Here is a 23,380-nt window from a genome sequence, read left to right as displayed (position 1 = left end):
GGGAGGGGCGCGGCTTGAGGCGGGGGAGGAGGCGTGGCGGAGCCTCCCGGCTCCTCCCCCTCCGCCTCTCCCCATTGGCGGCGCCGCCGTTGTCGCTGGTGACGGCGGGACGCGGCGGGGCCGCGGCGCGAGCGCCGGCCTCAGTCGGCGGCGGGGCGGCCGCGGGGCGTTCAGGGGGGAGGGAGGGGGGGGTTTCGGTCGGTCGGTCGGTCGCCGGGGCCATGGAAGGCCGAACCGGGGCCATGGAAGGCCGAACCGGGACCGGGGCCGCCGCTGAGCGGTAGGGCCGCCGGGAACATGGCGGAGAGGTGAGGAACCGGCACCGCGGGGTGGGGTTGGGGGGCTCTGAGGGGGGGGCCTTGTGTCCTCTGAGGGGGCCTGAGGCCTACGGAGGGGGGCGGTTGGGGGCTGTCCTAAGTGGCCTAGACCCCCCTCAGCGCCCCCGGGGGGGCCTTTGGCCCCCCGGGGGCGCTGAGGGGGGGTCTAGGCCCCTTTTTATTCCCCATGGGGTGGGTTCTTCACTGTCCCCCCTCCATATATATCTATATAGGGGTTATGGGGGTGCCCCCACCTCTTTGAGGTGCCCTGAAGGGTGTTTAAACCCCCCCCACCCCCACCTTGGGGGGATATCTGCGCCCCTTTTTGGGAAGGGAGCGTTTTCTCCTCCTTCTCTGATCCTTCTGGGTGTATATGGGGGGGGACGGACCTTATTGGGGGGGGTGTCAGCACCACCTTGGGGTTTTTTTTTGGGGGGGGGTAGGCATCCCCACCTGCTCTGCACGGTGTAGGTTGGGATCCTAACCCCACCCTGCTTTCTGTGGGTGCGTGGAATGGGGGTGAATCCCAACCCCACTCTGCTCCCCCCCCCCCTCTGCTTTTGGTGCAGGGGGAGGGAGGGAGGGGGGCTGGATGCACCCACCTGATTCCCTGTGGTTGCTGTAGGGAGATGGAGGGGGGTGAGCTGGATCCCAACCCCACCCTGATTTCCAGGGGGGTATTGGGAAAGGATGGGTGAGGGGCTGGATCCCACCCTGCTCCCCGTGGGGGGGGTTAGGGAAGGGCTGGATCCAACCCCATCCTGCTCCCTGTGGATGCTCTACAGGGCGGGGGGGGGGGGGTTATGGATGGGATGGATCCCACCCCACGGGATGCAGCCAGGGGAGGTATTTTTACGGAGGTGTAAGGTGTGGCAGGGCGAAGGGGGGGGGGGTGCGTGGGGTGGGGGGACGACACACAGGGTGGCATGCGAGTGGGTGTGGATGCAGGGATGTGCTGGGAAAGGGGTGCGGGCAGGGATGGGGCTGCCTGCAGGGGCTGGGTGGGCTGGGGGAGGCGGGTGGTGGGGCTGCAGCAGGGTGCGCAGAGGTTTGGGGGGGGTGTGGGGAGAGATGCACTGGTCTCGGAGGGGGGAAGAAATGGCCGAGTTGTGGTGTTTGTGCTGGAATGGGGTTTATTTATTTCACATGTGAAGCGGATGGCAAGCTGCTGGTTGGGTTCTGGGGGTTTTTGGGGGTTTTTTTTTCCCCTCTCTGCGCTGCTCTGCTGCTTCCCCAGACCTGCATTCTCCGGCTGCAAAAACTGCAGGATGGGAATTTTTTTTTATATTTTTTTTTTTCCCATCCTTCCTTGGCGATAGCAGTTTAATCAACCCTTGAGTGACCTCTACAGATAAACCCGCAGCTGCCGTGCTCCAGTACCTCACCTGGCACATGCAGCTGGGTGGGCTTAAGGTGGGGTGGGGGGGAATGTTTTTAAAAGAAAATTAATGAAATTGGGGAGCTTGGTGTGAGCTCTCGGGTACCTACAAGCAGCAGGTGGCTTAGACAGGGGTGTGCCTCTGGCTGGGTGTATCTGGATCGGTTGTAAGCAAGATGTGACGCTGTGCTTCATGCTACCGGGCCGGCATCGGTGGCCGTGCCGTTGCTGCTACCATCCATGGATGGTTGGTTAATCTCCTCCATGAAGTGTCTGCCCAGGCAGTAGCTGCGGCTGAATGTTAATATACCACATGATCGTTAAAAACAGCGTGATTGCACCTTGCTGCAAATCTGTTGCCTTCGTTTGCAGCGACGCTGAGAGCTGATTTCTTTGGTGCTAGGGGGAACCAACACCCTCGTGATTCGATCACCTGGCTGCTGCAAACTGTCTCGCTGCTGACTTTGGGGGGGGCAGGGGGAGACAGGCAGTACTTGGGATTTGGTGCTTGTGGATGTGAATTAGCCTGTGGATGTGAGATCTTGGCTTATGCTTGCAAGATGTGATCTTAACGTTGGGTAACAAATGCCTCTTGTAGTTCTGTTACTGAGTATTGTTCTGTGCTGTACGCTTCTTTTTTGGGAAGAGGGAAGCTATATATTTCTTCCCCATCGCTTAGGATGGGTGCAAGACAGAGGGCTCAAGACGTCTAGCAGTGTTACCCTTCCTGCAGCCAAAGGGAAGCACAGACGTCTCCCATGGGGTTTTGCAGATCCTTGCCCATCAGCAACCAGTAACTTCTTTTCTGTGTGTCTTGGCCGGTACGTACGCTCAGCTGATCGGGAGCTATCTTCCCAGCCTAAAATTTGGATTAATCTAACTCTGCGCTGGAGTTTGAATCGCTGATGGCAGTGCGCCTCATTCCACCAGTACCTGGGATGGCTTTCAAGTCTAAATTACTCTAATGTTAATCCCAATGATTTGAGTTATGCTAATACCCCTGGGACAGATAATTTCAGTGCTCTTCCTTTGGGAAGAAAGGCGTATGTTGACGCCCTCAATCTCTAGGGAAGCCTTTGCTCTGATGCTAAAGGAGCCGCTGACGGGGTATTTCCCGCCAAAATCTATGGTTGCTGTATTCTTCCTGCTGCAGATCAAGACAAACCAAGGTCTAGCCTGTCTGCAAGCCAGATGTCTTCATGTAGCTCTCTTCCAAAGGAGGTGGAGATGGGTTCAAAGGAGCTTTTCCAAGGCGGCTGCTAGCAAGACATCGAGATTTGTCAGTGGCTTAAAAAGAGGGAAGGGAGAGAACTTGCTGTCCTCCTGGTAAAATTAATATTGCTGATATAAAGGTGCCTGAGAAGTGCTCGCAGCTGAATTTCTGTGATTTATTGTTAACTTCATTTGAGGAGCCTGTAACTGTAATTCCTGGGTATACTCTACATGGCTTAAATTAGGTCATTAACTATCCTAATAAGAGTAGCAGAAATGCCATAGTCTCCTGTAACCTGCAGCTCTGAGAGAGAGAGGAGATGCAGCCAGTTGGCCAAGAGCCCAGAGCTTCATAGCTTGCAGCTGAATAAAAGGTGGGTGAATAGATGCAGGAGGATAAATGTGGTTAAATCGAGTGCCGGCTGTGTCTTTGCTGGGAGGGTCCCGCCATTGTGTGCCGTGGGACTTGCTGCCGGGGTGTTGCGTTGGGGTGGTGGGAGCGAGCAGGGGTCAGAGAATCATAGAATCATTAAGGTTGGAAAAAGACCCTTAAGATCATTGAGTCCAACCATAAAAGGTTGGAAGGAGCGGAGACTGCTGAAGTCTTGACTGTTGAAGGTTGTCCAAATCCTGACCAATGTTGCATTTCACAAAGGATTTTCCTGATACCCGTGACGGTGAGCGTGTGGTTGGTGGGTGCACCGTTTTTATCTTCATTTTGGGAATGGTTGGTTTTTTTTTTTTGCTGCTGCTGTCCTGTTGGGACAGGAGCCACTTTCTACCGTGGCTGCAACCACAAAGTGGTTTTTATGGTTAGTCCTAGACAGCTGCTGCAGCTGTTAAGTTTAACAGCAATGCTGGGCATACTCTGGATCAGCTTTACAAAGATTAATGAAGATATGTTTAGGTACGCTAACGAACCTGGCAACATAAGAGCAGTGAGATGATACAGGTTGTGTGGCTAGCAAGGCCAGCTTTTTATTCTGATTTAAAAGTATATCCCTTCTGCCTCATTCTTCCTAGCCTATTGTCGTGGTTTAACCCCAGCTGGCAACTAAGCACCACACAGCCACTCGCTCGCTCCCCCCACCCAGTGGGATGGGGAGGAAAATTGAAAAAAAAAAAAAACCCAAACTTGTGGGTTGAGATAAAGACAGTTTAATAGGACAGAAAGGAAGAAAATAATAATAATAAAATGACAATAACAATACTAAAAGAATTAGAATATGCAAAACAAGTGATGCACAAGGCAATTGCTCACCACTCGTTGACCGATGCCCAGTTAGTTCCTGAGCAGCAATCCGCCCCTCCCAGCCAACTCCCCCCAGTTTATATACTGGGCATGATGTCATATGGTATGGAATATCCCTTTGGCCAGTTTGGGTCAGCTGTCCTGGCTGTGTCCCCTCCCAGTTTCTTGTGCCCCTCCAGCCTTCTCGCTGGCTGGGCATGAGAAGCTGAAAAATCCTTGACTGAGTATAAACACTACTTAGCAACAACTAAAAACATCAGTGTGTTATCAACATTATTCTCATACTAAATCCAAAACACAGCACTGTACCAGCTACTAGGAAGAAAATTAACTCTATCCCAGCCAAAACCAGGACATGTATATTGGGCATTTTGGACCTGTGATTGTGGGTTACATGAGTGGTAAGATAGCATCATCTTGAAGCAGGAATATAGGGCCTAGGCCTGATGGTTGAGAAAGCTTCTCCCACCCATCAACTAGTTGTAGCGTCTTCAGACATTTTAGATAATGTAGTTGAATCCCAGATCCTGTCCAAAATAATTAAAAAAAAAAAGTATTTTATGGAATGCCTGGCTTCTGAAAAATAGGAATATAACATCTGCACATGCGTGATCAGTTTGACGTCAGACCTCCTGGGCATGTGTTATCAAACAGCCCTGCACAAGGGCAGAGCTGCTCGGGAGTGCAGTGCCGCTGACCGTAGATCTGGTGCGTGTTTGTTTTGCTTGTCTGTTTACAGAGCTGCTCCTCCACCTCTTTAATATTAAAAAACCTGGTAAAATCTGGGACAATCCCAGCAGCCTTTCTGTACATAACTCTAGAGCTGGGGCTTTCAGCAGTTGAAAGCTGCCTTATTGCCTGTGGTTGTGATATCTACAACTCATCTCTCAATTAGGACTCTGAGTCTCCACAATCCTTAAGCCGGTTCTGGCAGCATCGTAGAATCGTGGAATCATAGAATGGTTTGGGTTGGAAGGGGACCTTAAAGATCATCTAGTTCCAGCCCCCCTGCCATGGGCAGGGATACCTTCCACTAGATGAGGTTGCTCAAAACCTCATCCAGCCTGGCGTTGAACACTTCCATGGAGGGATAATGGATGTCCAGGCTGCCTGTTGGGTGCTTCCTGACAGACTGAACTTTGCTGTGAAGCCTTTCTTCCTAGAGAAATGATGGAGTCTTGTTTGCTGAAATATTTCGGCTTAGACTGGACAAAGTGTCAGAAAATCTTGTCATATGGACCAGTGTGACCCTTCTTTAGTAGGAAGGTGGAGGAGGCCTGTTGCGTCATGTAGCTCCTCTTCAAGGATAAACCTGATGCTCTCGGGTGGAGCTCCAGGGAAGGGGTTGTCTCAATTTTGTGCTTGTTTAAAGCTTTGTGAGGAGCTATCCTGGAGGATTAGGTGAATCCACAGTTTTGTACTTGGATTTGAAGGTGACCTACTTTGGTTTTGATCAAGTCCTTAAGCTGCATGCCATCAGCTCCTGCCACCATGTGGGGGTTGTCGTCTGGGAAATGTTTGTGGGGTTGAAGTCTTGAGCTGTAGAAACGTGCGGCATGTTGGTGTAGACAACTTCCTCCCACAAAGTAATTGCTTTAGATAGTGAACTAGGAGTAGCTTCCTAAATCCCTGTTCCAGCAATGTCCTGTTGTGGCTTCTCCTTCTTCAGGTCAACTGACCTGACCATTATTTCTCCTGGGTCAATCTGCTCTGACTCCTCAATCTGCGTTTATGCTGGTGAAGCTGAAGATCCAGGGCAAGTTTTTCTGGGTAAGTTTCTAGGTAAACTATAATCTAGATAGCAGACATCGTGTCTCATGAGTAGGTATCTTGGTTTAAGACCGGTTTGGGCAAGGCTCAAGTCCTTAAACCGTTCTGGCAATCATATTAAGACCAAAGACTTGTGGTGTGTTGTTCCTCTTCTGAAAGATGAAGGTTTTAGCAGCTCACCTCTAGTAACTTGTGAATATACATGATTTAAAAAAACCAACCAAACAAAAACCCTACCCAACAACCTTTAAACAAAAACCCACAAACCGAAACGACACCACTAAGTAGAACCGAGAAGTCTCTAGGGACTGGGCTGATTCCAGGAGTAAAATTTATGTATAATCCGGTAGGGCTGCAAGTTCCCTGACAGTGCGGCAGAGCCATGGAGGGGACTGGCTCTGGGGAATGGATCGTAAATCATCAGGTGTAGGATTTTTAGGCTTGACTGTAGCCACTGTCAGCGTACAGGAGCGTTTTTACGGCATGCTTATTTGGACATGTTTGCCCCAGATAATAAATATCAGTGAGAACTTCATTTTGGCTACTGATTAAGATCACTACAAATGTTACAATGACCTCTTCCCTCCAGTACCTTTAAAAATAATTTCTTGCTCCTGTCTTCAGCAGCCATGCTCTCCCTGTATTTTTGCTTCAGTGATTATTTCCTTACATGCTCTAGATAACGCATTGAACCTAGACCTTTCCTCTTCCTCCTCTGTCTCTTCTCAAAAATAAACATTTCTGCTGTAATACTTTTTTCACTTTGCAACTAATCCAGGCTGGCTATTTTTAATTCCAGTTGCCAAGAAGCAAGCGAGGGATAAATGTACTCCAGGTGCTGAGGGGAAGAAGTAGAGCACTCTCTAGATCGCATCTGCACTGTGCCCTTGGAATTAGTCGTTACTCCTTAAATTGCTCACAGGAACCCCCAAAGCTGGTTTTCTTGGTTTTACCAGCTCCTGGCTAGCAACCTGAAAGAACCACATTGTGCTGTTACAATGGGAGGTGCCTCGTTTCTCAGATTCTTCATCCCTCGCTGTTTCTCTGGCCTTAATAGATCTGGTGATTGTATTTATTTTCTTTCTCTTGCTACTGGGACTGCTCCTGCCCTTTAAGCATTCTCACAAACAGCTCTGCAAGAGGCAGTCCAATTTTTAGGGAGCCAAATACATCCCTCTGACTTTCAGTACCATCCCAGCTGAATGGCAGGCAACTGGATATCCTCATCTCTGCGCTCTCAAATGGAAAAAAAAAAATTGTTTTCAAATTGTTAATGTATTTTTAAACAATAAACGGGAAGGAGATGGAAACGGGCAGAGGGGGCTCATTAACTGTGACGTGTAGTAACCCAGTGGTGTAATTTAGAGAGCAGAAACCACTATTCCTGCAGTGAAGGATGTGGAAATTTTTGATTGTTGATTAACATCTCATAAAACTTGCAGCAAATGAGGCCTGAAATAGACTGTCAGAGGGAGAAGGCTTTGCTTATTGTATTTTACAGACAACGTGATCCTAGAAGGTTTTGTTCCTGGATTAAACATTGATTGGAAGTTATGTTTCTGGTATGGAGCAGAGCTTTTTGACTTCTGGCTAATGTTAAAGTTTGCTTGTTAGTGCTGACTTTTTAAAACACAGTTTGACTGGGAAGAAAGCCCTTGCTGGGAGGGAGGGAGGGGTGTAAGGAGCAGGGGATTAGTGATATCTGTGCTTGAATGTGGCACAGAGGAAGGATGCCTGGGGGCTGGCTGGTGTCACAGCCACTGGTGACTTAGCCAGCCTTGGATCAGTTGATACCTGACCTAAAGGTGGCTTGCAGGCTGCTCTTCTCTTATAGTGCTGTGCGTAGGGACTGGGAGTTATAAATTAGAGTAAAAACCTCAGCAAACATTGGATAAAAATGCAGCGTTGCATGCCAAAACTCAGGATTTCTGACCTTGCTGTAGGATGGGCATATTCTGCATCTGTGTATATAGAATCCTAGAATGGTTTGGGTTGGAAGGGACCTTTGAAGGTCATCTAGTCCAACCCCCCTGCCACGGCCAGGGACGCCTTCCACTAGACCACGTTGCTCAAAGCCCCATACAGCCTGGCCTTGAACACTTCCAGGGATGGGGCATGCATAGCTTCTCTGGGCAACCTGGTCCAGTGCCTCACCACCCTCACTGTAAAGAATTTCTTCCTAATATCTAACCTAAATCTACCCTCTTTCAGTTTGAAGCCATTACCCCTTGTCCTATCACTACACTCCCTGATGAAGAGTCCCTCCTCATCTTTCCTGTAGGCCCCCTTTAAGTAGTGGAAGGCTCCTATAAGGTCTCCCTGGAGCCTTCTCTTCTCCACGCTGAACAACCCCAACGCTGTTCCCATTCTACAGATGGGAAGAGACGAGACCTCAATGTGTCGAAACTCATGCAGTAAAATAATACCAGAGTCTGGGATCTCAGCTCTCTGGGCCGTGACTGGTTTTGACCATGCAGTCCCCTTCCTCTTTACCACCGAGAAGTATAGAAAAAAAATGTCTGCGTTGAAGCTAGGTGCTTTCCTTATGGTGTAGCCCCTATAGAAAACACACGTGTCTGGTCCATTTGTGCTCTTGTCAGATGCACGCAGTTTCTGGGCTGCCTCTTCCTGAGGTGATGACATTTCTCTGTCTGCCTCGTTGCATTTTTATTGATCTTCCCTCTCTGCGCTGCGCTCTGCTTGAATGTAAATGACTTCCACGGGCAACGTGTTTGGAAACCCAAGCTTTTTACCATCCAGAAACGTTACTTACTCTGCGAATTGAAGCTATAGTATTATGATTTTTATTGATCTTTCCGTAGCGCTTCTTGCAAGCCTGAGAGCACTTCGCACACAGTTGGGAGAGATCATTGCATTAGATGGAAAAGTGCAATCGCTTATTGACTGCAATGTGGCAGTTTCCTTTCTAGAAGAGAAGGATGGACAATAGGGTGTGTTTAAATAATGGTGGAATTTAGGTTACTAGAGTCAACCCACGGTCTGTCCGGGATGTTTAGACAAATAGTCCCTCTTTGAAGTCTAAATCCTTTAAAAGAATACGAATGAAACAGCAACACGCTGTCCCTGGCAGCGTGCTGAGATGCAGAGTTACACGTGGACTCAAAAGGGAAAATGCTGCTTCTTGAAGAGCCTGTCTTGCTTCCTTTCAGTATGCTGGGGTTGGGTTTTTTTGGTGTCCGTCTGTTAAATTAGTCACGTTGAGGAACGCATCTCAAGCTGGCCAAGCAGCGCACTTGAGCGCACATGCAAGGCTTTGGAGGATATACGGATGTATCATCAGTTTTATTAGTAATTAAGCTGACTCTTAAGTACTTTCTGAATCCTGTTGCTGACCTGAAGTTGGCTTTCTGGATGCTGCTGTTCTGCTTCATAAGCTTCTTTGCTCCCTTTAATCTAACGTGTGCATCTGTGAATCTACGTCCCCTCAAAGGCAGGGACAGGAGAAATCCTGTAGAGCCTTCTCCATGTGCCTGGTGCACTGCGGTGGCTGAGGCTTTAAAAAAAATAATGTAACACAAACACAAACGCCTCTTACTCTGGCAACATTTAATGCGGTCAGGAACATTTGGGAAGAATTAGAGGAGAAAAAAAAAGGAGGGGGGAAAAAAAACAAACCAAAAAAAAATACTAGGCAGAAAAATCACTGTTTAGAGCAGAGGAGTTGAGGGATTTGTGTGCACACATCTCTGACCAGATCAGCAGGCTCTTGGCAAGGCGTGTGGTTTTCTTCCACTTCCCAGAAAAGTAGTGGGATTTGGGTGAAATGAGCACAGAGGAGGTTGTTTGCTGCGGCTGCTGGACTCTGATTCCCTGCTTTGCATCTGCTTGACTAAGCATGACCTCTGCTACTTGCTGCTTGGGGTTGGTTGGTTTTTTTTGGAGTTGAGATCATGTTTCAGCCCTCACTGGAGTTAAATCCAGTGGCTGTGCGGAGAAGGGAGCAGGTTGGCTCCTCACGCTCCCTGGTAGCCTGTGCTGCCGTGGGTATCGCAAAAAGGGAGCGTGGGGAGGAGAACAAGAGGTTGCTCAAGTCGCAGTAGCTACCTTGGGCTTCTGGTGGTTGTCTGTTGAGGACATCTGCAGCGCTGGCAGCTGCACACCTAAAGGAGCCGTCCACGTGGCAAGCTTTCTTTTTAATGCAGTTCTCCTTTCCGAGGTAGGAAGGAGACTGAGGTCTGAGTGCTTTGAAACCCCGTCCCCTTTGCAACATCCCTGGTGGGTTTCTTGCCTTTCTCCTTCCTGGCAACATATCACAATGCTTATTTGAAAGGCGATGCTTCATCTACCTCTCCAGTTCCTAAGAAACCTTCCCTTCAACTTTTTCACCTCTACCTAAAGCCTGCTCTGGGAAATAAAAGCAGGTATATCTCAGTGTGCCAGTCTACATTCAGGATTAATATCAAAGCACTGGGATTGTTAGAGCTCAGGGTTTTTTTTTATCTCTGCCTGGCTTTGGGGAGAGCAGGACAGTGCTGCTTTGTTTCCTTGCATTAGGGAGGACTTGCCATTTAGAAGGATCTCCATCCAGAGTTACGCATTGGGACTTGCAATTCAGAACCACAGAATGGTTTGGGTTGGAAGGGACCTTTGAAGGTCATTTAGTCTGACACACCCCCCTGCAAGGAGCAGGGACATCTTCAACTAGAGCAGGTTGCTCAGAGCCCCATCCAACCTGACCTTGAATGTTTCCAGGGATGGGGCATCTCCCACCTCTCTGGGCAACCCGTGTCAGTGTTTCACCACCCGCATCGTAAAAAACTTCTTCCTTAGGTATAGTCTGAATCTCCCCTCCTTTAGTTTAAAACCATTCCCCCTTGTCCTATTGCTACAGGCCCTACTAAAAAGTCTGTCCCCATCTTTCTTATAAGCCCCTTTTAAGTATTGAAAGGTGACAATTTAGGAGGATCTCCATCCAGAGTTATGCACTGGGACTGGCTGAGCAGTGGCCACCAAAGGTCTGCTCCTGGAGAAGGCTGCAGGCGGACATTTGCTCTCCTTGTGCTCTGAGCTGGCTTGATGACGCTCCAGCTCTGGTGCAGAAGTCACGCAGCACTGACGGTGAGGTGCTGGGCCTCCGTGGGGCTTCCTGACGCAGGCTGTGCCGTGCGGGGATGAGAAACTCTGCTTGCTGGGTCGCAGCGGGCTCAGCTGGGGTGGAGGTCTCGCATTGCTGACTTGCAGTCTCCCGTGCGGATGATGCGAGGACCGGAGTAGCTTGCATCATGATGAGTGTGTCCCTGATTGAGTGTGACTTGATGAAATTGAGCAGTGGGGTAGCAAAAGCATACAGGAAGCTCTTTATTTTTTTTTTAATTTCAGATTAAAAGGACTTTCTTTACACCCCCTGCCCCACCCAAGGCTGCAGAGAGCATTCGGTTCCCTACTTCCACCTTCTGTGCCATTTTCAAGAGATGCTGTTGAATCTGTCAGAGCTCCCAACAGCACTGCTGTAAGGCTGTAAGGCAAAATTGCAAATGAATACATCAACGCTGCTTTCATTTAGAAGCCCTTTCTTTTCCCGTTCTAGTTCTGCATATCTAACATCTCCTGAATGTCACCTTGAGGAATCTATATTGTAGTGTGGCTGTTCAGTGCAGTGGATCGCATGTGTGGAAGTAGATGGAGCATATGCTTAAAAAATATCCCCCCCTGAAAAAAAACCAGTGGTTTAGAGAACACCTTACCACATTTTCTGTCTTGGACTTTTCTTCTTTTTTTTTTATAGGAAGTTCTCTAGGCTTTTTTCCAAGGTAAGTAATGTGCCTAGAACTTCAAACCATGACAAGTGCCTCTGCAGTAATTATTTTTCTGTCAAACTTGAGCTTGCCTAAGCAATGCACCTTTCTTCTTCAGTCGGAAGGAAGAAGGTGCCTGGATAGGGTTTTTGATTTACAAACAGAAGTGGGAGTAAGTTCTATAAGAAGAGGAGACTCACTTTAAATGTATTGATCAGGGTTTTAAAGCCACCTGGATTGAGAAGGTACAATGCCTGCTTTACTCAAAATACGTTCTACCATGGGATGGGCTTCCAAGCTGAGGCAAGGCTCCTGACAAAAGGGGCTTTTCTACGAATTGTCTTAACGGTGTCAAAAAGTAGTTTCTTGTACTGGAGGATGAAAACAGTCAACCTTGTTCCCAGGCGTGACTTTACTACTTAAAGCAGAGCACAGAATGAGGTTGAGGAGGGCTTGTGTGGAGAAGGCTATAGGAGGAACATAGAATAATGCAGTGGGGGGAAACCAGGGCTTGTTTTATCATCTCCACAATCCCCAGGGTTATCTTCTGAAAAGATGACACTCCAAAGAGGAGACTAATACAAACCCCTGGTAGAAACCAAGCTTGGTGTGCAGGAGGAACAGGTTTGACAGCAGAACCCTCTGTTGTCTGACGCTCCCCTACGCAGGAAGCATCTGATCCAGACCTGTAAGCCACGGGTTATATTCGTCTTGCCGTGGCTGCCTCGTTTCACGTGGCCAGTGCTGATAGGCACACTTGTGAACGTTCTGGTCTATTAAACTGGAATCTCTTAAAAGTTGCTCCAAGAATGGATCAAAGATGGTTAGAGGTAGTGCTCCAAAACACAAAGGGAAGTTTGGCTGGAGTTTATGGGCAGTGGCTATCTGTTTCAGATGCCGTGCTCTCGTAAACAGTCTTGCTTGATCTTACCTGAATATGGATGAGCTTTCCATCAGCTCTTGCCTATGCAGCACTGCGGGCGTTATTTGACTGTTCCTTGAGCATGTTACTTTAGTGAATCAACGTGTCTTATAAGCCAATGGAGGGGTCTGTAGCCGTTTGAATCTTGAGGTGCCTGTCCTTTTAGCAATAGGGAAAATATAAAAATCTGTATATGTACTTTTGGATACTCCTGGCATATGTCTCTCCATCTGCACTTAGAGCACGCGGATAATGTGGCTAAAAACACACTTGCAGATAACACTGTATAAATTTTCCCCCTATGCAGTGCAAATATCTTTCAGTAAGACTTTTAACTAGGGAAAAAGCAACCTTTTGGGGGTATGATTTTGCAGGAATACCTACATATAAAGTGAGTCTACTCAAGACTTATCTACACAAGACAAGTCTTGTGTCTCATAGTATAACTGCATGCTTCAAAGCACCCTACCAGTGGCTGATGACAAAGCAAGCCTTCAGAATGGAAGAGCGCTTGCTTGGCATTAGCATGGAGAAGTGCAAACATTATGCATAGCTGCCCGTACAGTCAAAACCGAAACAGATATACTTCATGTTGGCACCCTGGGGTTAGATGCTACAAGCTAGTTTCAAAGCTAAATAGACTGAGCTTAAGAGTAGTCCCTCTCTGTTTCAGATCCCACTGCTAAGACTTGAATTCCGATTCCCTTTTTTGTTCCCTTTCACAGAAATGAAAGATGCAAAATACCTAAATGGGGAAAATTGAGGCTAGAGCAGTGTATTTAATATACTAGTGCCATGAACAGATGTCCTGGAGTTGATTTCATTCTGGAGAACTTGTGAGCTTGGAAAAGGGACCTACAGAGGCTACTGGGGAAGGCTGCAAATCTGCACATCGAAGTACTTAAAGGTTATCAATGACTCATGTATCTCCCTCCACCCACATAACTGTGATCCGAGTGCTTGCTTTCTCTTTTCGTAATGCGTTTCAGACTATCCTGTATGGTAGAAATCATTTAACCCTCAGGATTATCTCGGCATTTTCAGATCCCGTCCGAAGCTGGGCCTTTGGCTTTAGTGTCTGCGTGGCAGGAAAGCGGCTGTCACGTAGCTACTTTCATCTTGTCTCCAGTCATTCAACTCAATTTCACGTGGCTACTGGGATCTTGCCTAGCAGCAGAATATTTTTTTTAACAAAATGCTGTCTGAGCTCTAGAATATTTTTTTTTCCCTTGATTCTTCAGTATATTGACAACTTAAAGTCGGCACTCAAAGTGCTGACCTACAGTTCTGAATACAGGCACAGGATTTATCCCACAGTGATGAGAGACTTGTGTGTGTGTTCATCTTGAGGATGTGGCACTGAAATTAAGAATATTTGGGGTAAGTTCTAGTTCAGTCTCACTGCGCTGATTGTTTTACAAATGGAGATCAAATGATTTTTAGCCAGAGATTTGAAAGGCTAGAAGTTTTCTGGTAATCTGTTGATTGAAATTAAAAGAGGCATTGATACCATGCTAAGATACCAAAACTGAAATTAGTGTCTCCCAGGTATGTTCGTGTGCTCCTCCAGTGCATTGGTCTGATTATGGCGTACAGCTTGCTCTGGTTGTAGTACATCATGGCTAAACCCTAAAAAAACCAAACTCGGTTGGGATTTGTTGCAGAATTGCATCACGGAGACCTTAAAAACCCTGCAGTGCCAGCTCTTCAGTGCTGTTTGGTACCCTGAAGGGCAGCCGCCTGCCTTAGAGGAAGGAGCACAGTCCCTGCCCCCCTGAAATGGGGAATAAAGTGGGGTTTTGGGTAGTATCAGCTGCCCCGCTTTTTAGCTGTGGATTCCCACAGCCCTCCATGGGACGGTAGGCATGAGGGACTGGGAACATTGTACCGTGTCAGTGCTGAGCCACGTTGGAGATTGACTTCAGCTGGGAATGTGGACTGGCATGAAACCACTTTATCTGTTTGAGGGAAGTGTCTGAGATGTAATGCCCTAGGCTTGGGCTCAGGCATGAATTCAGGAGGGAAAGGAGCTGAAATAGCATTGTTTATACCAAGTTGGAGCAAAGGTTTACTGGCCCAGTATCCTGTCTACTGACAGTGGACTCTGTCTTCATCTTCTGTGGTCCTGGGAGATCAGTACGTAGCAATCACAGCTCTGGGTCTGTGATTTTATGTAGCTGCAAAGGGTTTTGTGACTGATGATAGAGCTTTTAAGGGGACTGGACTCCGGCAGGATGGCGTAAAGAAAAGGCTAGCGTTTTTGGTGATCCTAGTGTCATCTTAAGAAAGCTCTGGTACATATCTTGACTGTGTTGGGAGCATATGAACTTAAATATCTTCGAGGTGAATATCTCCTAATGGTTTAAATATCTGGATCTTAAATATTGCTAAGTATCCTTTATTTTCCCATTCCCTAAGTGATATTTTTAATCCTACAGTTTGCTGAAATATAATTGCCATGCTCTTCTGTGAGTAGACTCTTGGAAGATCTTTATCCTGGAGCTATGCAAAGGCTGGTTATCTCCTGTCTTTTAAAGGCAGCCTCTGTGGGAGGCAAAGGCACAGCTCCCTCCAGGAGGTAGGAGGAGACCTTCCCTTCCTTGTTAGCTCTCCAGTGTGGACACAAACTAGCAGCTCTAATGAAGTTACGGACAAGGTAACTTGGTCCATAACATTCAAAAGTATATCCAGAGAGTGTTTCATACTATTAAGCATCCCAGCCATGTTATAAAATGAACCCTCTTGCCAGGAAGGCGAGGAATTGGCTGCTGGAAGACAAGATCCAATTAACTGCAGTGATCAATGGCAGTTAAAAACTGCACTCCCTGGACTATGAAACTCTAAGAACATCTGTCCATAGTACCCTTTAAGGCAAGACGTGGCTGTTTGAGCTAGTTTTCTGATGTTACCTTTTAACTCGTTTTAGCTTAGTAAGAACTTAAGGCTACATGAAATTTTAAACCTGTTTTGACTCGAGCAGCATCCTCGCTGAGTGACCTACCCACTTCAGGGTTGTGTAATCATATTTTCTTTCTAATACATCCCTAAGAGGTGTTTAGACTGGGAATAGAAAGGCACAAATGTCCAAGAGGGCTACAAAAACCTGCAAAGGTCTGTCAAAGAACAGAGGTCAGCGAGTAGAAGATAAGAAAGGAATGAGCAATAAATGACTTAAGCCCTATATAGGTCATAAGTAGTAGGGACAAGGTGGTGTGTCAGGAAGATAGGATTGATTGGCAAAGTAGAAATGTGGGGGAAAACCAGCATAACCGTAGCGTTAATACAGAGGGACATAAACTAGCAAGAAGAAAAATGGATGTGAAGGAGGGAGAGGATGCTCCAGGCTACGCATCAAAGTTGTGTGCAGTGAGAGGAACCTGATAGTGATAAGGAACGAAGCGGAGTGCAGGCTCAGGAAACAGTGAAGTTTCGAAGTGGTTGCGATGAGGACACGGACAGTACTTCAGTTCCTAAGTGGCTGCTGGGTTCCTAAATGATACTTGTATTTAATGCATTGCTTTTACCTCTTTGATGCAACTCTGAGAGAAGTCATTTGGGTACAATGGTGAAAACAAGAAATATAAAAATATTCCAGCAAAACTTAATTCAGGGAGAATACAGGGAGATTTAATGTCTCTTCTGGTTTTGTTTTTTTTTTTTAGCCATTCTTGTCCTAGAAAGTTGTGCAATTAGGAATGCCTTCAAGGTATTTGGTTAGGCAGTGCAGAAATACATGAGCTTAAGAATTGCTGCCCTGGAGATTTGCCTGAAGTGGTAGGATCTAGAGTGGACTGGACAAACTTTGTAAGCAAGAGTCTTGTATGGGTCTTTTGGAGTAGTGGCAAATACTGGATGTAGTAACATAAATGTATCATACCCCTTTTTGCATCAGTAAGATAAACAGCAGAAACTGCTGGAGCAAGAACAGCGTATACCTCAGTAAAAGCACTGGCAAAACTAGAAAGGTGAACGGGGGTGGTGTAGGGGGAAAAATTATTGAAAAATAATTTTGTCTGCCCCAGAGGTCTGCAGAGAGGCTCCAGCTGAAGCCTGGCATGGGTAACTGGATGATTGGAGTTAACTGTGACTTGGAATAATTTGACTTGTACAAAGTGCCATTTAAACTGTTTAGCAAATGCTCTTTGCATCTGCTCATGCAGTCAACCTTATGAAAGATAACGTCCTCTTAGCTTGGAAATAATGCAAAGGGTGATTGCTTTATAAGCAAAAACTAAGGCAGTAGAAGACTTTAGGTGAGCATTAGAAGGTTTGCATATGTCATATATGAAGAAGAGCTATCTGAGTAGGGAGTAGTACGGGTTAACAAATCGATATCGCTACTGGCCTTCTGTGCAGTTGCAATTTTCTACTCAAGGGAGTGGAAGTAACATGGCCAACTCTACTCCGTTTCTCAGAGTGAAATGCCCAGGGTTACTCCTGTGTGCTCATCTCTGCTTTGCTGCGTGGTGAGTATTTTGCTGGAAGTAGCTGTGCTCTTGGCACTTGTTGCTCTTTCATCTGAGCCGCTATTAACGATACATTCGGCCGTTAGTATTTAAGGATCTTGTAGCTCTTGCTCTGTCTGCTTCATAGAATCAAAAACTGAAACAGAAGACTTGAGGTTGAGAAGAGGTATTGTCATTCATCCTGAACAGTTGAGAGAAGTGAACTGTGCATTAACGGGCAGGATGCCAAAGAGAGAGGCTGATCATACTGAAGTACAGAAAGATGGTCTGAGGATGCCCCAGAACGGATGCAGATGTTTCTGATCCTTCTCGATGAATGGAAGTTTGTATCGTAGACGAACGCTTTGCCTAGAAATGTTTTATACGCATTCAAAGCTGGAAGCGAGATTTTTAGAAAGCAACGAAGTGATGGTATCCAACCACCACAAAAAATCCAGTGCTAGTATTCAGTGATAAAAATTGGATGCTAGCTGCAGTTGGGGGGTATTATTTTAAAGACAGTATTAAGCAACATCTGTGTATTGAATGCTTGGAAGTGATGCACAGCACTGTCCAATTTATCGGGTTTTTTTCAGCATTGACTGAAGGGTTTGCAAGGATGAACAAGGAGGGGAAAAATAAAGGGCTGTAATGTGAAGGGAATTAGTTGAAGGTTAAGTATTGCTGTTGCTTTAGAAAAGCTGTCAGACTGAACCTACAGGGATTGCATCGTTGCAAAGGCAAAATGAATAAAACTTAAATAGACAGACAAAGTAGACCTCATTACAAGTTGGGCTCTGTGCTTGCTACCTTGGTTGTAGATCCTGGTCGATATCAGTGGGGGAGGAAGATTAAAACAAAGCTCTCCTGATGTTGCTTCTAGATGAAGCTATACACTACTTTCTTCCCTTTAAAGCCTCTTCTCCTGAAGACTAAATGCTGCCTTTCATAGCGGAGCTGTTGAGATACTTGGAGTATTTTTGGCTGGGAAAGATAATGAAGTCTTAATTCAGCAATCCATTTGACACAGAAGATCAAAAGACACAAAGAACTTGAATTAAAATCCAAGTGTGGCAGGACACAGAAATAGAAATGACAAAGCATGTGGGATCTCATCTCCCAGCCATCTTCTTCCAAGCATTCCTTTTGTTCTGGGGGCTGGGAGATGAGATGGCAGGGCAGCTCGAAGTGCATCCCTTAAATGAGAAAAGGGGTGAGAAGGGTTCTGAGGAGCCCTCTGTATATTTTAAAAAAAAAAAAATCCAGTGTATTGGTACTTTGAAATCTCTTCTCATACTTTTCATAGCCTGAAGCTTAGAAACCTAGTAGATTTCCAGGGAGAGGAAAGACATGCTTAGAATCATAGAATGGTTTGGGTTGGAGGGAACTTCAAAGATCATCTAGTTCCAAACCCGCTGCCATGGGCAGGGACACCTTCCACTAGACCACGTTGCTCAAAGCCCCATCCAACCTGGCCTTGAACACTGCCAGGGAGGGGGCAGCCACAACCTCTCTGGGCAACCTGGTCCAGCGCCTCACCACTCTCACAGTGAAGAACTTCTTCTGTACATCTAATGTAACTCTACCCTCTTTTGGTTTAAAGCCATTACCCCTTCTCCTATCACTATTGCCCTTGTAAAAAGTCCCTCTCCAGCTTCTTCTAGGCCCCCTTTAGGTACTGGAAGGCTGCTAGAAGGTCTCCCCAGAGCCTTCTCTTCTCCAGGCTGAACAACTCCAACTCTCTCAGCCTGTCTTCATAGGAGAGGTGCTCCAGCCCTCTGATTATCTTTGTGGCCCTCCTCTGGACTCGCTCCAACAGGTCCATGTCCTTCTTATGTTGGGGGCCCCAGAGCTGGATGCAGTGCTCCAGGTGGGGTCTCAGGATAGCGGAGTAGAGGGGGAGAATCCCCTCCCTTGACCTGCTGGCCACACTGCTTTTGATGCAGCCCAGGATACGGTTGGCTTTCTGGGCTGTGAACGCACATTGCTGGGTCATGTTGAGCTTCTCATCAACCAACACCCCCAAGTCCTTCTCTTCAGGGCTGCTCTCAATCCACTCATCGCCCAGCCTGTATTTGTGCTTGCCCCGACCCATGTGCAGGACCTTGCACATGGCCTTGTTGAACTTCATGAGGTGTGCTTGTGGGTGTCCAGCTTGCCGAGGTGACTGCTAACATGAGACGTGGGATGGAGGAAGAGGAGACATTCGTATCGTGACATGTGGCTTGAATTGCTTTGTTGGTGGAGTCTGGCCTGCACCCTCTGACTAGTGCTTTTATGGTTCCTGGGGAGGTGAGCCCAAGTTTGCCTTCCTAAGCCATGCTACTTGATGATGTCAAGAAACTCTCTCTTCCTTAAGCTCAGATCAGCTCTTAAATTGGAGGAAGGAGCTCCTTTAATCCACTATATTGAAGTACATTTCTAAGGGATGCCTTTTCTTCGTATTCCTTGAGATAAATGGAGTACAGATGTTGTTAAATGCAAACTCTTCCAAATTGGTCTACCAATTTTGTGTGATGCACTTACTGCCCTCGCTGTTTTAGGTTCACTTATTGTTCACCAATTTTCTTTTTTCTGCTCAAAAGAAGAAAAAGCCTTAAACTGCTCCAAAAGGTGAAAATGTTTGTAGCGGATTTTTACATCTGACTCAGGAACTCTTATGTCAGCTGGAGAAGTAGAAAGAAGAGTAATTGAAAATATTCAATACTTCATGAGCCACAGTCCAAGAAAATTTCTAATGCAGCTGTAATATGATTTGGTTTTTAGAGCTCTCTGTATTGATTTGTCGTTTAAAAACTGTCATGCTCTGCGTCCATTGTACAAGGAGGGAGGAAAAAGAAAATGCTTTATAAATAAATTTCTGAGGACATACAGAGTGCACTTGGAGTAATGGCTGGACCATAGTAATGCTGCTTATTGGCTCTCACGTTGTGCTTTGGCTGTTAATAGTGTGTAAATTTTATTTCTGTTTAAAGCCACTGTGGGACTTATTTGTTCATGTTTCAACTGCAAAGAGAAAAATGGAGGAGTGGGCAGGATCTCTTTGGGTCCTCTGCTTTAGGATGCATCTCAGTGGATGTCTACCTGTCTTCCCACCTCAAATTCTAGCCTTGCCCGATTATCAGGGAACAAACACGTTTTATAGTAAACATGTGTCTCACACTTGCCTCTGGTTATGGCACTTGGTACTAGTGCCATTTATCAGTCTGAATAGCAATAAATTATAAATGTGCTAGGAAAAAAATCCTTGATGTTTAAGAAATTTTCTTCCTCTACTCATCATCTTGCCTCATTTTTAGCTACAATTTAGGCCATGTGACCATGGCTTTTAAGAGCATGGGTCATTGACTTTCACATTGGCAGGCAAGCTTCCTTCCAGCTCTGATGTTGCTCTGAGCAATTAGTGTCCGGAAAGGCTAAATTGAGCATAGTGGGTATGTTGGGTGAAGCAATCATTGGTACTGAGTGGGGTGAAGGTATTGCTTAGAGCTGTGTAGAGAGCGCCCGTGGTCAGTGTGTCTGGCAGTTCCTATTAGTCGTTTGAAATTTGTTGCCCAACCAGCTGAAATAGTCTTTTCTCACAACTGGAGATCTTGTGTTCAGTTGAGGCAGGACTGCCAGGGTATCTGTCTTTGGGCAGGGCTCTTTTGTGTACTCGGAGTGCGGCACCACCCGGCAATCTTAGCTTGAACTTGTGAGCAAGGACTTGCTTGGGTCTTGCTGAGTTTCTACACTTTCCAGCACAAGCATTTGGGTTTATGGTGTCTCACTTGTGATGGTGTTGAGGGTTGGGACTAGTTTTCCTTTCCCTCAAAACACTGGACTGTGTTGAAATTTCGAGTCCATACCTACCGTGAGGTAGAGGGCACAGCCAAAATGTTCAGAGCAGTGTGCTTGTAGAAGACCAACAGAGCAGTCTGTGGTGCAGGGCCTAGGAGGTCCAGCTTCTGAAGGCCAATGTAGCTGATGCCACTTGGTAGCCTATTACTGCCTGGCAATGAAGCCTTCATTGCCTTCCCTCCTGGGATTGCAGATAAAATGCCATTTTCCCCTTTTTCAGGGCATGCATGTGGTGTTAAGTAGTGCTGGGGGGCATGAAAGTTCTGTTCAGGGCAGACTGCAGAGAGGCAAAATATCCTCTTATACCTGTATCAGCAGGTACCTGCAGCTTGTTCGCTGCATCTACACTTTGCTCGCTTAAATGGGTCTTCAGGGGGTGTTTGTCCCCTAAATCAGGCCAGGGAGTCCATCTCTTTGTAGGCAGACAGAAGCAGACATCAGCTGGTGACAGAGCTCACTTTGGAAAGATGCCTCTTGGAGGGTGACCTGTAACAAGTGCATCCCTTGGACCACAGTCTGAGCCGTATCCTGCCTGGCGTCTGTCCTGACAGCTGTCAACATTCACGCTATATTGATGAGCCCAAAAGGAAAGTCTCATCACCCAGCACAGAGCCAGTCCCTTAAACCAACAGAAAGACTCTTCATTGATTAACATCGATCTGTCTTGGGCAGCAGTGCCACGGCATCAAGACCGGATCTCCTTTCAGATCATAGAATCATAGAATGCTTTGGGTTGGGAGGGAACTTCAAAGATCGTCTAGTTCCAAACCCCCTGCCATGGGCAGGGACACCTTCCACTAGACCACGTTGCTCAAAGCCCCATCCATCCTGGCCTTGAACACTGCCAGGGAGGGGGCATCCACAACTTCTCTGGGCAACCTGGTCCAGCGCCTCACCACTCTCACAGTGAAGAACTTCTTCTGTACATCTAATGTAACTCTACCCTCTTTTGGTTTAAAGCCATTACCCCTGCTCCTATCACTACTTGCCCTTGTAAAAAGTCCCTCTCCAGTTTCTTGTAGGCCCCCTTTAGGTATTGGAAGGCTGCAAGGTCTCCCCAGAGCCTTCTCTTCTCCAGGCTGAACAACCCCAACTCTCTCAGCCTGTCTTCATAGGAGAGGTGCTCCAGCCCTCTGATCATCTTTGTGGCCCTTCTCTGGCCTCGCTCCAACAGGTCCATGTCCTTCTTATGTTGGGGGCCCCAGAGCTGAATGCAGTACTCCAAGGGGGGGAATCTCAGGATAGCGGAGTAGAGGGGGAGAATCCCCTCCCTCGACCTGCTGGTCACGCTGCTTTTTGATGCAGCCCAGGATATGGTTGGCTTTCTGGGCTGCAAGATGGGCTAATGCTTCTACTTCTGTCTCCTCACCAACTTTTGGGTCCCCCTGGCATGTAACTTTACCATCAAGTTCTCATGTTTCTGCAGATTCTGGGACTCTTTATCAGGGAGCGTAGTGATAGGACGAGGCGTAACGGTTTTAAACTATTTTTTCCAGAAGAGCCTTTTAGATCTACAGAGTTACTCACTTTGCCTTTCATTGTTGGCTGACAGCACCTATTTTTTCAGTTTATTGTTTTTCTAAGCAGTATCTTCTTTGATTGCCTCTGCATTAGATAAACTTCCTCTCAAACATCTCAGAACCGAAACTGTGGCCTTTGTGTAGCCAATGTCAAGCCGACTACAGACCTTCTCCATAGACACTTACATAAACTTGCTTTGCTCACTTGGAGAACATCCAGAACAGTTCAGACTTTGGAAGACCTGATGGTTTCTGGTGGTAAATGTTTCTGCTGAACTGTGTGAGAGGTGTACGCAAAGAGCACTTTGATATTGAGAGTTGCGAGCATCGTCTGAAACCCGTACTGTGCAAGACAGGCAAAGCAAGTTTTGAAGACGACGACGTCTTGTTCATGCCTGAATGACAACTGTTGTCCCCCAAGCTCCAGAAAACGTTGCGGTAAGATCGCTTATCCTGAAAGGCAACGAACAGCCTGTGTTTCCTTCAAGTCGCTAAGTAGTGTCTGGGTGATGATTTGACTAATTTTCCTGCTGCAGTGCTCTGCTCAAGGGATCTAATCAGTGAACAAATTGCAGGTCTGGCTGATTCTGCAGACCATGCCTTATCTTATTGTCTTGCTGTTCGAGTTCAAGGGACCTGCTTGGCTTTGTCATTTTAAAGCAAGCTCCCAGACTTTTTTTTTTTAGGGTGGTATTACTGGATTAAAGGCGTTACGGTAAGGCTTGGGCACACAATAGCTGCTGGTTTAAGTAGCTTCTCTGTAAAAGCTGCGCTGCGGCAGCGTGCACGCAGGCTTTCTCCCAGCAAAGTACTGCGACTTTGTTTAACCACAGGAAGCTTGTTGGGCTTTTTGAATCGCCTCAGTGGTACGGCAGGTTAGGAGCCTTTCCGTGGAGAGTCCCTGTGACTCAGCCGCTGCGTAGTAACATCCAGCTTCAATCACTGCTGCACCGATAATCATGTTAAAT

The 23,380-nt window shown here is 46.9% G+C and overlaps 1 protein-coding gene across 1 annotated transcript in view; it reads left to right on the top strand.

Moving 5' to 3' along the window:
- The first annotated feature begins 276 nt into the window (after nucleotides 1-276).
- ARHGAP39 (Rho GTPase activating protein 39) overlaps nucleotides 277-23,380 on the top strand; it is a 151,956-nt gene continuing 128,852 nt past the window's right edge. Inside the window, exon 1 of the mRNA XM_050892871.1 lies at nucleotides 277-308. Within this exon, the coding sequence (XP_050748828.1) occupies nucleotides 298-308 (11 nt within the window). The 5' untranslated portion in view covers nucleotides 277-297. The remainder of the gene's footprint in view (nucleotides 309-23,380) is intronic.

This window comes from Gymnogyps californianus, chromosome 2 (genome assembly GCF_018139145.2).
Source record: "Gymnogyps californianus isolate 813 chromosome 2, ASM1813914v2, whole genome shotgun sequence".
NCBI lineage: Eukaryota > Metazoa > Chordata > Aves > Accipitriformes > Cathartidae > Gymnogyps > Gymnogyps californianus.
The sequence above is the reverse complement of the archived record's forward strand: the minus strand, read 5'-3'. Positions and strand labels throughout refer to the sequence as shown.